The sequence below is a fragment of the Equus asinus genome, chromosome 20 (assembly GCF_041296235.1).
Source record: "Equus asinus isolate D_3611 breed Donkey chromosome 20, EquAss-T2T_v2, whole genome shotgun sequence".
Classification (NCBI taxonomy): Eukaryota; Metazoa; Chordata; class Mammalia; order Perissodactyla; family Equidae; genus Equus; species Equus asinus.
The window spans coordinates 111,968,451-111,983,533 of NC_091809.1; the positions used below are offsets into that span (position 1 = coordinate 111,968,451).

The 15,083-nt window shown below is 40.9% G+C and overlaps 2 protein-coding genes across 26 annotated transcripts in view; one reads left to right on the forward strand and one right to left on the reverse strand.

Moving 5' to 3' along the window:
* DNAJC24 (DnaJ heat shock protein family (Hsp40) member C24) overlaps positions 1 to 11,210 on the forward strand; it is a 54,436-nt gene extending 43,226 nt beyond the window's left edge. Inside the window, exons 3-4 of one of the 2 annotated variants that reach the window (XM_070491428.1) lie at positions 7,322 to 7,390; positions 10,762 to 11,210. In XM_070491428.1, coding sequence (XP_070347529.1) covers positions 7,322 to 7,390; positions 10,762 to 10,892 — 200 coding nt within the window. In that variant the 3' untranslated portion in view covers positions 10,893 to 11,210. The remainder of the gene's footprint in view (positions 1 to 7,321; positions 7,391 to 10,761) is intronic. The other variant, XM_070491429.1, reaches the window with a different exon arrangement.
* Positions 11,211 to 12,361: 1,151 nt separating this feature from the next.
* The window catches only part of IMMP1L (inner mitochondrial membrane peptidase subunit 1), a 69,976-nt gene continuing 67,254 nt past the window's right edge, over positions 12,362 to 15,083 (reverse strand). For all 24 annotated transcript variants that reach the window (XM_014863234.3, XM_070491421.1, XM_070491413.1 and 21 more), the window contains 2 exons: positions 13,350 to 13,460; positions 12,362 to 12,534 (listed from right to left, as the gene is read on the reverse strand). In XM_014863234.3, the coding sequence (XP_014718720.1) occupies positions 12,466 to 12,534; positions 13,350 to 13,460 (180 nt within the window). In that variant the 3' untranslated portion in view covers positions 12,362 to 12,465. The remainder of the gene's footprint in view (positions 12,535 to 13,349; positions 13,461 to 15,083) is intronic.

Here is a 15,083-nt window from a genome sequence, read left to right on the forward strand (position 1 = left end):
TCAGAAGGAGAGGCCAGGCCTCCCCCTGCTGCTGCCCTGCGAGCCCTGCACTGAAACCTGACTCCCATCCTGGGTGTCGTTTGGTGCCTCTCATGAGCACTGGGTTTACACTCAGTTTATAACAGCTCCGCATTCTTCAGCTCATAATGAAACCCCAAGTTTGTCATTTTCCTTCGGGATGGAAAGCTTTGCAATTGTGACTCTTTAATTTCATCTGGAAAGGGAGTATAGATCTTTATAATTTAATGAGCAGGTTTCAAGTTAAGTGTTGCCTGATTCTGATCTTGTCAAGGAAGACACTGTTCCAAGAACAGAGACTCTTAAGGACAAGGAAACTGATTACCTTCAAGTTATTTCCTGTATGCAAAACTTAATTATGTGTAGTGAAATGATTTCTGAGAATGAGGGGATTGTTCAAAATTAATTACTTGGTTTTAAAAAGGGAGGTCCTAAGTTAGACCTAAAGGAAAACACTGCTGTTTGCTTTTAACACACACAGATGACCTCTTCAAGTTTGAAATAAACTTTACATATTTTAAATGTCATAAAAATAAATACACTGGACTGACTGCTAATCGAGAGCATGTGGGGTTGCCGCTTGAGTAGCAGGACGTGGCCGCTCGTGAGTGGCGGGCAGAGCTGTGGCCAGTGTTGGGTCGAGTGAGCCTTTTGGTGTCTCAGCCACACTGAGTAAGGTTAAGTTCCTCTCCTGAGGCTTTCTGTCACTGTTGTTTATTTATTTTTACTTATTAATTTGAATTGTAGCTACAGTCAGAAAAGGTTTCTTGGGATTAGGAAGAGTGATTATTTAGGCAGGAAACAGAGTTGTTTTATAAATTTTACTGTCATTAGAAGGAAGTTTAAAAAGACTGGAATTCCATTGTCGTGTAAGAAGTAAGGAATATTTATTGATTCCCAAATGGAGCTGAAAAATCCTTTCCTCTTTCAGAAAGCTGTGAATGACCCAGCGAGAGCTCTCGTGGGCTTTGCCGCCCCAAGCTGCTAATGGTTATTTAATGGTATTCTTCAGTGCCAAAGAATCTCCCTAGATTTTCCTTTTAATCTCTTTGAATTGCAGGCTCATAAACCTCTCTGATGAGTCCGGCCAGTGTTTTCTTAGATCCCGCCGTGAGACAATCAGCACAGAATCCTTTCACCTCTTGCTGTCAGACCGAGCCACTAGGACACAAGGTCAGAAGGGCCTGCGCTTCTAAAGGCGGAAAGATTCTTTTTCAAGTAACCACATAAAGTGTTTTATTTTATCGTTACATTCCTCGGGAATCCTCTCCAACCATAGTGCTTCAGACTTTCACTATGTAAGTCAATTTGGAAGTTTTTCTCGTCTCCATGTTGGACTAAGTGAGTGAGCACGGTGCAGGGTGTGGCCGGGCCTCGACATTCCTGCACACCCTGGAAAGGCTGAGCCCGTTCACTTCGGAAGAATCAGGGCCATGTACTGTCGCTGGGCTCAGGAGAGAGCACAGACGCCAGAAATCTGTTTTTCTCCAAATGGCTGGGGTTTGGTTTGGTTTGGTTTGGTTTGGTTTGAACTATTACCATTTTGTAGCTAAGATTCTAGATTGAAATCTTGGATCTGTTCCTTTCCCTAAATCACTTTGATTAAATCAGTTTGTGTTTTCTCAGCATTTTTCATAGTTTCATGTTAACAGGAAAACTTTGAGATGGGAGTTGCATTTTGAGATGCCTGTTAGTGTGTTTCATTGTGATGAGCAGAAATACTTATAATGTGTAATACTCAAAAGAAAACAGACGTATCTGCTCTGCAGGTGCCATGACTGAGGAGTAGGCAATTATCAAAGCTAATTCCAGAGTCCCTGTGAGTTACTTTAAGGACTAGGGACGAATTAACTTTTCTAATTATAGCTGCAATGGTGGACAAGCAGAGATCATTGTTTAAAAAGAAAAAAACCCATTGATTTGTTTGTGCTCCCTCCTTGTAGTCATGGGGGGCTGCTGCGCCCCACTCCCTGGACACCTGCCTCTCAACAAAAGACATGGTCCCTTCCCCACCCCCGCACTTACATCCACCTTTCCCTCGTCTGTTCCCTGGGCTCATTATACACTTCTCCAGGGATCCCATTCTCCTGAGTTAATTGCCCCAGCCTTTTTCAGAAGCTCTTAGGTTACCATCCTTTCTTATGAGGTTCTTAATTTCTTTCCTCCACTTTTCTTTCCTCATTTCTATTAAAACATGTAGCATTGGAGTCTCAAGGCACTGCTTTTAAACTTTATGGAAACACATCCTGCATACAGAGAACGAGGGCAACAGTCCCGAGGGCAGCCTGGTGGAGCTTCAGACACGCGGCCCTCCAGCAGTGGCCGGGGCCTGCGACCCCTTCCATCCCCCCTCCCCCACGCCCAGCACCGCGAGCCAGCTTTCCTGTTGCATTCCCTGTAATGGGAAGTCATACAGTGTGTTCTCCCTTGTGTCACACGCTGAGTTTTAAAACCAGAATCCCCCCAGAAACGCAGACTGTGTGCACAGAGTATTGAATAATCCGGTCAACACATAGATGCTTAGCCACAGAAACGAGGACATTCTAATAGACTCCTTTTAACTCTGACCTGGGCAAAGTACGAACCGTTTCTGCATTCTGTTCTTCCTTTTACTGTGGGATATGATCTAAGCTGATCTTTCAGCTAAGAAATGAGTGGCTACCCTGAAGTTCCTGTCCATAAAGAAGGAAGAATAAAAATGTAAAGCCACGGTTTTGAGTAGGGGGAATAATAGAAAGGGTTTCATATGAGGTAGTAACTGGTGAGAATAGCCAGAGCTGCCAGCGGAGAAGCGGGACAGGGTGCGTGAGGTGAACAGCGCGAAGCTGACGTGCCCAGCAGTTATTTGCCAGTTGCTCCTCGTTGATTATTTTAAAATGCAGATGGCGCAGTGGGTATATATGAATGGGTTGTCTCTGTGCGATCGTGTATCGCAGTGTCCAAGATGGGTCAGGTGAGAGGCTTCTGCGTCTGGTTGTCACCGCGGCCGTGTCTGGTTTGCTTTAGATGACTTCAGAATGACCTGAGAGACCTGCAAGATAGCCTGGAATGTAGGCGACTTGACTGCACATTATGTACTCTTGTTTCCCTAAACAGAGTCTGTTAAGCGCTGGTTCCCCTATCCCTCAATTGCCGTTCCCCTTTCCGGCACGCTTCCCTGGTCCTGCTGAGTAGGAAACTGGAACATTAGATTTTTTTTTCTCCATCTATATGAGACTTTTAGGTAGAATTTTTTTTAAATAGGAATATGGAATAACTATAGCCAAGCATGCTTTATATAGAATGTGGAAATTGTCTTGTTCAGAAATACTTTGCCTGCTGACAGACTCTGCAGAAGCTGTTCTGCAGGCATAGCGACGGAGGAGCCACCCCTGAGCACCGGGCGGAGTCTCTGCCTCGTGATCTGGGAACAGTTCAATAGACTGCTGGTACCCAGGAGATATGAAGTGATAGGAACTTGACGTGCCTTAATAGAAAACCATAGTGAGTTCCAAATATTGTATAATCTTTTCCTCTATTTAAAATTGTGTAACTCACCAATAAATTTTGAACAGGCAGTTATTAAATATAATTAAATTGCAGGCATTCACACAACAGAACAAAGGGAAGCATTCTCAGCAGGTGAACAAGAGACTAGTGAGACAGCTGTAGAAACTTTCCTTGGGGTGGGGGTGGATGTGAGCCGCTCCTTTAGGCACTGCCTCCTAGAACAATAGAGCATCCAGGAAGGAGACCGTTCCTTCAAGGACAAAGACAGGTGTTTCTCCCTCGGACTCACTTCTTTGTCCCACAGTACGCTTGATTTAAGCAAGAGTACATGCCTACACTACCTGGACCTACACTTACCAAGTTTAGGTGGAATTCCAGGCTTCTGTGCACCTTCCGTCTGCAGGGAAGACTTTGGCCCAAGAAAGAGCAATGGAACATCAACACCACACAGCTGTGTCGTAGGGTTACGGAAATATTTTAAAGTAATTCTTCCTTTAACTTACCCACTGCTCTCTTGCAAGCAGTTAAAAGCTAGAGGACTCATAGCCCCTGAGACGACTGACATTGGTCAGAGCTTGTCTTTAAAGCACTCTGAGCCTCATCTCATTTGAATGAAAGAACACCCTTGTGTTAGTCTGCTCTGTCTGCCATGACGAAATTCCACAGCCTGGTGGGCTTAGACAACAAATTTATTTCTCACAGTTCCAGAGGCTGAGAAGTCCCAGATCAAGGTGCCAGTCAGTACGGTTCCCGGTGAGGCCTGTCTTCCTGGCTTGCAGACGGCCTCTTCCTCTTGTCTTCATAGGATGCTTTCCTTGGGGTGTGCACCTGGGAAGAGACCTGCCTCCTCCTCCTCTTATCAGGCCACCAGTTCTGTCGGACTCCACTCTTAGGACCTCAGTTAACCTTAATCACCTCCAAGCCTGTCTCCACATACAGTCACATTGCAGGTCAGGGCGTCAGCATAGGAATTTTGAGGGGACACAGTTCAAGTCGGTAGGAACCCTTCTGAAGTAGATAAGGAAGAGATAACTCGATATACCTAAGGTTGGAAGCTAGTAAAATATTACAGCTAAGGTTCAAATACAGTTATTTTTGCCCAGCTGCCTGCTGCCTTCCTTAGTTACAGATACAGTCATGCGCTGCATAACGATATTTGAGTCAACGACGGACGGCATATACGACCGTGGCCCCATAAGATTGTTACCCTACAGGCTAGGTGCGTAGAGGCAGTACCATCTAGGTTTGTGTAAGTGCACCCTATGGTGTTCACACAAGGACCAAATCACCTAACGACGCATTTCTCAGAACACATCCCATTGTTCAGCGATTCATGACTGTATAGTTTATCTGACAAAAATTTCCCTATTTCTCACAAAATAGAGGTCGCTAGTTGATCCCAAGAAATAATCAAAACCAACTTCATGGTTGTACATGTTGCACATGTGTGAAAAATAGGATAGATTTTGACTGTTAAAGTTTCTAGGAAGTGATATGTTCTGGATTTTCTAGTCACCTGAAGTCAGATAGCCTTAAAACTGCTGCCAAAAACAGTAAGCTAGGGGTTCCCCCCAGTTTTATTGGGAAATAACTGACATACCTCACTGTTTCACACATACAGCATGCCGGTTTGATTTACACGTATTGGGAAATGATTACCACAGTAGGTTCAGCCAGCATCCATCATCTCATACAGATACAATAAAAAGAAAAGAAAGAAAAAGGAAAAAATTCTCCTGATGATGAGAACTCTTAGGATCTGCTGTCTTGCCGTCCGTCTGCCTCCTACAGCGTGTCAGCCCTGGTCCTCGTGTGCTGCAGTCCCTCCCTCGTTCTCGTTTATCTTACAGCTGGAAGTTCCTACCTTTTGGCCCCTCCTCCAGGCCCCCTCCTCTCTCCTTCCCCTCTGGTAACCAAAAGTTTGATCTCTCTTTTTTTTTTTAGATTTCACATATAAGTGAGATCATATAATATTTGTCTTTCTCCGTCTGACTTATTTCACTTTGCATAATGCCTTCAAGGTCCACCCATGTTGTCGCAAATGGTAAGATGTCCCCATTTCTTATGGCTGAATAACATTCCATTGTACATATATTTACCACAGTGTCTTTGTCCATTCACCTGTCAGTGGACACTTGGGTGGTTTCCATGTCTTGGCTGTCGTGAATATTGCTGCTGTGAAGGTGCAGATGTCTCTTCAACATAGTGTTTTGTTTTCTTTGGCTATATTCTCAGAAGTGGAATTGCTGGGTCACATGGTATTTCTATTTTGGATTTTTTTGAGGATCCCCCACACTAATTTCCATAGTGACTGCACCAGTTTACACGCCCACCAACAGTGCGCAAGTGTTCCCTTTTCTCCACATTTGTTGTCTCTTGTCTTTTTGGATGGTGGCTATTCTAACAGGCGTGAGGTGATATCTCACTGTGGTTTTGATTTGTAATTCTCTAATGATTAGTGATGCTGAGCATCTTTTTATGTACCTCTTGGCTTTTCACATATCTTCTTTGGAGAAGTGTCTGTTCAGATACTCTGCCCATTTTTTAATTGATTTTTTTTTATATTGAGTTGTATGAGTTCTCTATATATTTTAGATATTGACCCTTATCAGATATATGGTTTGCAAATATCCTTCCCCGTTCCATAGGTCTTCACTTTGTTGATGGATTCTTTTGCTGTGCAGAAGCTTTTTAGTTTGATGTGCTCCCACTGTTTATTTTTTATTTTGTTGCTTGTACTTTAGACGTCATATCCAAAAAATCATTACCAAGACCCATGTCAAGGAGCTTTATTCCTGTGTTTTCTTCTGGGAGCTTCGTGGTTTCAGATCTGAAGTTCAAGTCTTTAATCCATTTCTAATTAATTTTTGTGAGTGGTGTAAGATAGGGGTCCAGTTTCATTCTTCTCCCTGTGAATATCCAGTTGTCCCAGCACCATTTATTGAAGAGACTGTCTTTTCTCCCTTGGGTATTCTTGGCTCCCTTGACAAATATTAGTTGACTATATATGCTCCAGTTTATTTCTGAGCTCTCAGTTATACTCCACTGGTCTATGTGTCTGTTTTCATGCCAGTACCACGCTGTTTTGATGACAGTAGCTTTCTGGTATAGCTTGAAATCAAGAAGCATCATGCCTCCTGCTTTGTTCTTTTTTCTCAGGATTTATTTGGCTATTTGGGGTTTTTTGTGCTTCCATATAAATTTTAGGAGTGTTTTTGCTACTTCTGCACAAAATGCCACTGGAATCTTGATAAGGATTGCACTGAATCTATACGTGGCTCTTGGTAATTTTGACATTTTAACTATGTTAATTCTTCCAGTCCATGAACATGGGCTACCTTTCCATTTATGTATATCTTGTTCAATTTCTTTCATCAGTGTCCTGTAGTTTTCAGAGTGGAGATCCTTCACCTCCTTGGTTAAATTTGTTCCTAAGTATTTTATTGTTTTTGATGCTATTATAAATGAGATTAATTTCTTTCTCAGAAAATTCATTGTCAGTATATAGAAATGCTACTGATTTTTGGGTGTTAATTTTGTATCCTGCAACTTTACAGAATTCGTTGATTAGATCTAACAGTTTTTCGTGGAGTCTTTAGGATTGTCTGTAACATGTCATCTGCAAATAGAGACAGTTTTACTTCTTCCTTCCGATTCTGATATCTTTTATTTCTTTTATTTGCCTGATTGATAAGCTAAGTTTTTAAATGGTAAGTAAATTAGAATTGTAGGACCAGGCTGGAGTGCCTTCTCAGCATTCTTCATGCTTATGATTAAAGTATCAAAATTAAGTGTCTCATTTTATATTTTACAGAAGATGATCTAAGAAATTTGGGACCAGTAGATGCTCAAGTATATCTTGAAGAAATGTCTTGGAATGAAGGTATATGACTCATTTCTGGTTATTTGCCTGCTCTAATTAGATGTTAGGTATGGAAGGTTTCATAAAGTTTTCTTTTTTAAACTACTTGGTTTACTCTCCATCTGTGTAATAAGGGAAATAAAGTCAAAGAGGATCACTTTTTCCACCTCTCTTCTGTTGATGTTGAGATGAACTCCTGTTAGGATTTCTGTTGCTCTCTGTGGAATCATAAACTGTCAGGGCAGGCTTTTCAGGTCATGTTGTACTAGCTGGAGCTGGGGTCTTATCCTCACATTGATTATGCCTTAGGAGGAAGAGAAGAATCATCACTCCCTTTAGCCACCATGAATTCATGGTTTTTTCTGTCCTGTTACTGGGATTTTAAAACCTAACTCTAATTTGTCCATTTTTCTGGTGGTCTGTGGATCGCTCTGGTTAGACATGACGTTGGGAAAATGCCTTCTACTAAGTGGAAGCCATCAGGACCACACTTTCATGTTATTCTGGGCAAATGAAGCAAATCTTATTTCTTAGAATTTTTATATACTTTTAACCCTATAACTTTATTGTTCAGCCTGGGGTGCAAATTCCCTAGTGGTTTATAAAAACTTATGGATGAGTGTGGATAGGCAGAAGATAAGCCCATCTTTCCTGAAACAGTTCACTGGAATATTTTTAACGGCAGATTCTTAACTTAGTGCTCTTAGGAAGTTGGGTCACAAGTTGTATTGACGTATGAGGGGAATCGTGCTTTTGCCTGTGGGCCACTCTGCTCCTAAACCGCCAAATGAGTCTAGAGTAGGAATTCTTCCTTGCAGTGGATGGTTGGGAAGCTGGAGGTTCTCTGTGACTGGGGCTCTCAGTGGTGGTGACCGCTTCATCAGGGTACACAGGGAGAGCTGCTGCTGTGACACAAGTGACACAGGCGTTCACTGCTGGCACGGGGATGGACTGCAACACGTTATCACAGAGACGCCCAGCAGAGTGTGTTGTTTGAAAATACAGTATTGCTACCTTGCCAATCAGTGTGTGTGTGTTTAATCTCTTATTAGACAAATTAGTTCTTCCTGTAGTTGCTATGATTCATACATTTGTTTACTGATGATTCCTGATAATGTGAAAACTGGTTTTTAGAATTTTTCCTTCTTCAGTAACCCTTTAAAAATATAATTAATATAAGATTTTATTTTAAATTAAGAATATGGATTCTGGTTCAAGCATCTGTTCACTCAACAAGTATATAAGCTTTCTGATACAAGTGAAAATGCCAAGACACTGAAGGAAATCCACAACGTACAGGTGTTATCAGAAGCATGCTGGTGTCCTTGAGACCCCCTAAAGTAAACCCATCAGCTTCTTGATCCAGGGACACTGTAAAATGATGCATCTGATTACGCTTAAAAGGCAGCCCCGCAGAACTTGTGAGACTGAAGTTCCCGTTTCCCCTTCTAGTTGGTCGGTGTGCAACTTGGTTGTTTCGTTTGGCTTCACTTGGTATATTTTAAATGAGTTCTGTGAAGATAATCACTGAGTTAGGTGATTGTAGAATAATATAAGAAGAAATTGAGCAAGATGTGCATTTTTAGTGAGCATTAACTTTTGGAATCATCTACGACAAAAATCCACGGTGGCCCGTGGTGGCCTCTGCATCTGACGAGCACGTCACCTCATTGTTTCTCAGTGTTTGCTGAGGTGGCAAAAACACAAGAGGGAGATTTAGCTTAAGGAAACCAGTGCTTAGAATATGTACATTTTTAGACAATTTAAAAACAAAACAATTCACTTTGAAAGCATGCTCCACTACATATATATGTTGGCTCAGGAAAGATGCTAACATTTTTTAATTCAAGATTATTTTTCTTTATGGAGAAAAAGGCATTGTGGTGAAAAATAAAAATCAGGATTGGGTGAATGAATTCACATTTTCCTTACTGATTTAAAAAAAAAAAAAACACGTAAAGTTGGCTTATTTAATTGCTAATTTTTCCAAGGCTGAACTTGATTAGAGAACAAATACAAAGCAATTGAATTTCTCTTTTCTTCTTTCTTCCCACTTTCTTTCATTCTTATTTTACTGGCTATGATGAGCTCTAAGTGTTAAAAAATGAAGTTTGAGAATTGATTGAAGATATCTGATGGCAGGAAATCGTGTCTTCTAAGGCTTAGTTCATTTATTTCTAATAAAAAAGTATGACAGTAGTGGGGCTGACCCAGTGACACAGTGGTTAAGTGCGTATGTTCTGCTTCTTGGTGGCCCGGGGTTTGCTGGTTTGGATCCCGGGTGCGGACATGGCACCGCTTGACAAGCCATGCTGTGGTAGGCGTCCCACATATAAAGTAGAGGAAGATGGGTATAGATGTTAGCTCAGGGCCAGTCTTCCTCAGCAAAAAGAGGATTGGCAGATGTTAGCTCAGAGCTAATCTTCCTCAAAAAAAAAAAATTATGACAGTAGTAAAATAATGTGATCAGTAATTATTTGATTTTTCTGAGGAAGATTGGCCCTGAGCTAACATCCATGCCCACCTACCCCTATTTTATGTGGGACCCCTGCCACAGCATGGCTTGATGAGCAGTGTGTAGGTCTGCATCTGGGATCCAAACAGGCAAACCCTGGGCCACTGAAGTGGAGTGCACAAACTTGATCACTATGTCACCCGACCAGCCCCAGTAACTATTTTTCTTTGACAGTGACTTCTCAGTGACAGTAAACTGGAATGACCAGTGGATCAGAGGTTCTTTCAGTTAAAGGACACGAGCGTTTCAACTTCCCAGGAAGATGATACACTGAATAAAATCCCCACCATTAAGCTAAGCGTGGCACCACGTTGCCCACTTTGGGCATCTCACTCCACTGATTGTCCTGTTATTCACAAATCAGACCAAAGAAAAACGCCATAGTGTGTGTTTACATATTCGAGTGAGGGTTCTTGAAATAGCGTGGTAGCAGAACAGATGGTAAGTTAGCAGAGTTTTCTCTAAAAGGATATGTTCCAGGCAAAAGTGTGCTCCTTAACAGTAAGACAGGTATGGCTGTTTTCCTTTTTCCTTCACTGTAATATTTTAGACTAACACATTGTTGAGAATAATGTACAATTTATATGAAAAATAATAACAGAAGACTTGAGATAAACGTCATGGGTTGCTTTGGAGCATCTGCTCTCCCCCAGATCTCTGGACTGTTGGTTCATGGCTTCAGTCCCCTCTCCTACAGATACAGATCCTTTGGTAGATAATTTTTAGAAACGCTGCCCCTAGACAAGAAATTTTCTCAAGTTCTCATTTAGATGCATTTTATATTTGCTGAGCTGCTTTTGTTTTCCAGTTTCTTTGGAATAAGGTGTTAAAGTAATTACTTGTAAGCTTTTGAAGCAATATTTTGTTTTCTTTGCAGATGATCACTCTTTTTCTCTGAGTTGCCGATGTGGTGGAAAATACCGTGTTTCCAAGGATGAAGCAGAAGAAGTCACCCTGATTTCTTGTGATACGTGCTCACTAATTGTAGAACTCCTTCATCGCAGCTGAAATGGTTTAGTAAATGGAAGCCTTTAACTGTGTGTTCACGCCAGCTTTGTCCTTTCAAGCAAAGGTGCACAGCTGATAAAGAAGTAGGATTCCTTTTTTGTCAGCTCTGTTATTTGCACAGAAAATATAAGATTGTCGAGCGAACGCCACCCCAGACTAATAGAAAATTAATTTAGTTATTTATAATTTGTATTTACAAGTCACCAGATAAAGGGATTTGGATTATAAATTATATTTAGTGAATTCCCATCTGAGAACTCTGTTATTGGTTTGTTTTCTCCTTCGTACAAAATAAGAATTTTCCTTTTCTACAAATAAGCATGTCTCCTCTTTAATGGGTCACAATATACATTCCTTTCTACAGTCGGGCGCCACATGGCAACATTTCAGTCAACAACGGACCACATTTACGGTGATCCCCTAAGATTAGTACCATGTAGCTTCAGTGTGTATTAGGCTGTACCATCTAGGTGTGTGGAAGTGCACGCTGTGATGTTGCACAAGGATAAGATCACCTAATGACACATTTCTCAGAACACATCCCTGTCATTTAAGGACGCCTGACTGCAGTCACTGAGTTTCTAAAGCTGTTTCCAGCTGCTAAAGTTAGAGGCCTGTCGTCCAGCTGCCTCAAGTTCTTAGGTCATTGGGATTAAATTAGAATCTCTGGGAGGACATGTGAGCCTCCTTCTCCATGATGAAGGCTGAGTGAGCTCACGAAATTCTCCGAGTTAAGACAGAAGGCAGAGTGGCACATAGTAGGTCCAATACTGGCACTACGTTTCCAGATTCTTCATGGGGCTATGTTAAAGGGAGTAAGCTCTGGGACACTGCCATTTTGAACTTAAAGCGTAATTTAGAAAATGGTAGCTTTAAAAAAAAAATTGCAACAGGTGCATTACTTTCCTTTTTATTTTTCAGTATTAAAATACAATGCTAATGCCTATATTTATGGATAAGGAACCACTGCATTGCTGCTAAGATGAATTGGACTCTTACTGATCATAGCAAACTGTAAAGGTTTTATTTTTCTGTATTAATATTCTATGTACAGTGTAAGTCAGAACTCATTTAAAAAACGTTACGGAATCCTTTCCTTTATAGGATCACTGAAACTTCCTCACTTTCTCACTTTCAGATGAGTGAGCCAGGCATCTGACTGAGCAGCTTTTGACAAGGTTGAACTCTGGGTGTTGATCGTTGGATTGCATGGATAAGACTAGTGACTATTCTGACTTGCAGATGCAGTTAAAGTCTGAGGCATATTCAAGAGGAGTAGACTACTTTCGTTATACCTATAGAGCCAAACCTTCAAAAGTGAGGTGGTCATCCAGGTTTTCCCCCTAAAAATATTTTTATATCATAAAATTTAGATGACTGACTTTGGATTACCTTTTTATTCATATATTTTGAACTAATACAGGTTGCAGAGTGTGTGTTGCTTATTCTTTACATTTAACAATTAAAAATAAACTGAATAGCAAATAGTTTATTAGTAAATACATGGTTTCAGTGGCAATAATAAAGTCACTTGAGCAGGAGACAGTAATCAAGTCAGAAGAAGAAAGGCTCGCTAATCACCGGGAGATCGGTGGCCATTAGGGCTGTCACGCAGAAATCCAAAGTCACTCAGGGGCCAAATCTGTGAAATCGAAGGGGGTTGAAGACAGTTAACGAAAGCAATGGTGCAGCATTGTCGCTTCCCCTTCTCTCATTCACCCCGTTTCTCTAGGGCAGGTAATTAAGCACGTTCTCCTGCTTCTTCAGTCAAGAACAGCTTTTCTGCATCAAAATACTACTTTAAAAGTAAACGTGTGTGGGTGTGGATGTACATATTTAAACTCTAAAGTCTGGAGCATTCGAACGGTTTACAAGAAATTATATCTGTAGTGTGTGAATATGTCTGTTTTCTTTTACTAAAACTCTCCAATCTAAGTACTTGAATATAACATCTGCTCAAGTGTAAAGACTCTTGTAAACTATCCAACTGCCCATGTGCTCGGGTCTGTTTCTCTCCTTACTACTTATGACAAAGAGGAGCCAGTGAAAACAGAATCCCTCCTCAGAATTCTGCGCTGAACACACTGTGACACTCGTCGTGTCCGGCAGCGTGACTCCAGAGGCTCCTCTGCAAACACATACGGATATGTGCCAGGGATAGAAATACGGTTGAAAAGTTGGGTGAGAGAGAAATTTTTGGAAATTCAAGGTAAAGGCTTCTTATGCTACAACTAAGGTAGTTTAAACTTTATTATCAGACGAGAAATTATTCTCAATTACCCATCTCAGTGGGGTAGCGGTAGGGTTTATAGTTATGAAGGCCGGTATGTTCATAAAATGTAGTCTTTGCAACAGTAAGTCCACTGACAACCTGAAGATGAGTTCACAGTTCATTTTGAAAGAGACTTTTTTTCCAGCTCAAAAAAGCAAGCCTACATTTTAAGCAGAACACAATACCTTAAAGAAGATGCGTCCTCTTATTAGTCCGTAGGGAACAGGTCCATAGTACCTGGAATCTGTAGAATTCTGTAGGTTGTCACCTTCTAACCAGACGTGACCTGTTGGCACCTAGAATTGGAGAAGAGAAGCAGCTTTGAAAAAGAAAAAGCGAACCTGGGAACTATAAAAAAAGAACCATGGCTTTTGGAGGTAGGGAGAAATATCCTAAAGTTCCTTTTATAAAATATACACAAACTGTGTGATTTGCATTTCTGCTTTTATTTCTTGCACAATAAAATAACTTTTATAAATATTAAGGTTTCAACTTTTTAAAGCACCTATCTTTTGCCACATGGTTCCCAAACAATTTGTTACGCAAACCCCAAACTTGAGGTTATAAGAGATAAAACAGTATGACAGGGTCATTAATTTAATAGACTTCAAAAGAGGCCATCAGGATGCTGACTGGAAATGTACCTCCTGTCTCCGTAACAGCACAAGCAGGGCAGCCACTGCTCAGCCACATCCTGGGGCCAGTACCAAGGCCAGGCCTCTTCCAACGCTCGTGATGAACTGCACGGTAATTGGTTGTGACATCAATTACACAGAATCTCATCATTTTATTGGAGTGGGCTTGTCAGAATTCTAATTAAGATCCCCATTCTGCCTTTGTACAGGCTGTATCTTCAATGCATTATACTTCAGTAATGACCAAGAACTAGCAAGACCTATTATGAAATCATCAGTTGTAAAATTAATGATGGTGACCTTCTGACAAATGAAAGACCCTAACTCCTATACGTCCTATATCTTAACTGGTAAATAGCATCAGTGTAAATGTTTACTCAGTGACAATCACAAGTGTGTTTAGAACAAAACACGACTTAAAAACGCCTTCTGTGGTCTGAGACGTTTGCCCAGTAACATTGGTTTAATATAAATTTAAAACATTACTCTCCAGCAGCAGGCTTTAAAGTAGCATTTTCAAAGTTTTCATTTCACAGTTTTTGTTACCCAAGAAAGTTGAATTATTGGCCAGATCAAAATGATCTATTGAGAAGGAATTAATTTTCACTATTATTTTGAGTAGGTATTGGAAACTTTATGTGAAGAAAAATATTCCTATTGGGTTTAGTAAGAAATGACTGCATTTGTTTTTAAATGTCACAAATTCCTTTTTTTTTTTTTTAAAAAAGACTTGTTTTAAGAGCAGTTTTGGGTTGACAGCACAATTGAGAGGGAGGCACAGAGATTTCCCATATACCTCTTCCCCACACAAGCACATCCTCCCCCATTATCGACATCCCCCACCAGATGGCACATTGGTTACCAAGGATGAACGTACATTGACGTCATAATCACCCAAAGTCCATAGTTAGGGTTCACTCTTGGTGCTGTCCATTCTATGGGTGTGAACAAATGACACGAATCCACCACTGTAGTATCATACAGAGGGTTTCCTCTGCCTTAGAAATCTCTGTCATCCACCTATTCGTTCTACCCACCCCTGCCCCGTATTACCTTTTGGAAAAATACACAAGCACGTAAAATTTGAATTTTACTTTACATCAGAGATTATCACGTAGAATATTTGCCAAGAATGAATCAAGTTAGTTATTTTCATTTAGATACACTTAAATGTTAAATCTCTCTATTTGTAGAGAAAGGACCTGAGTTTCCTGAAAGACTATCAGATACTGTAGGCTCACTCACTTCTATTAGTGGAACTAGTCATAGGTTCTAGGGCCAATA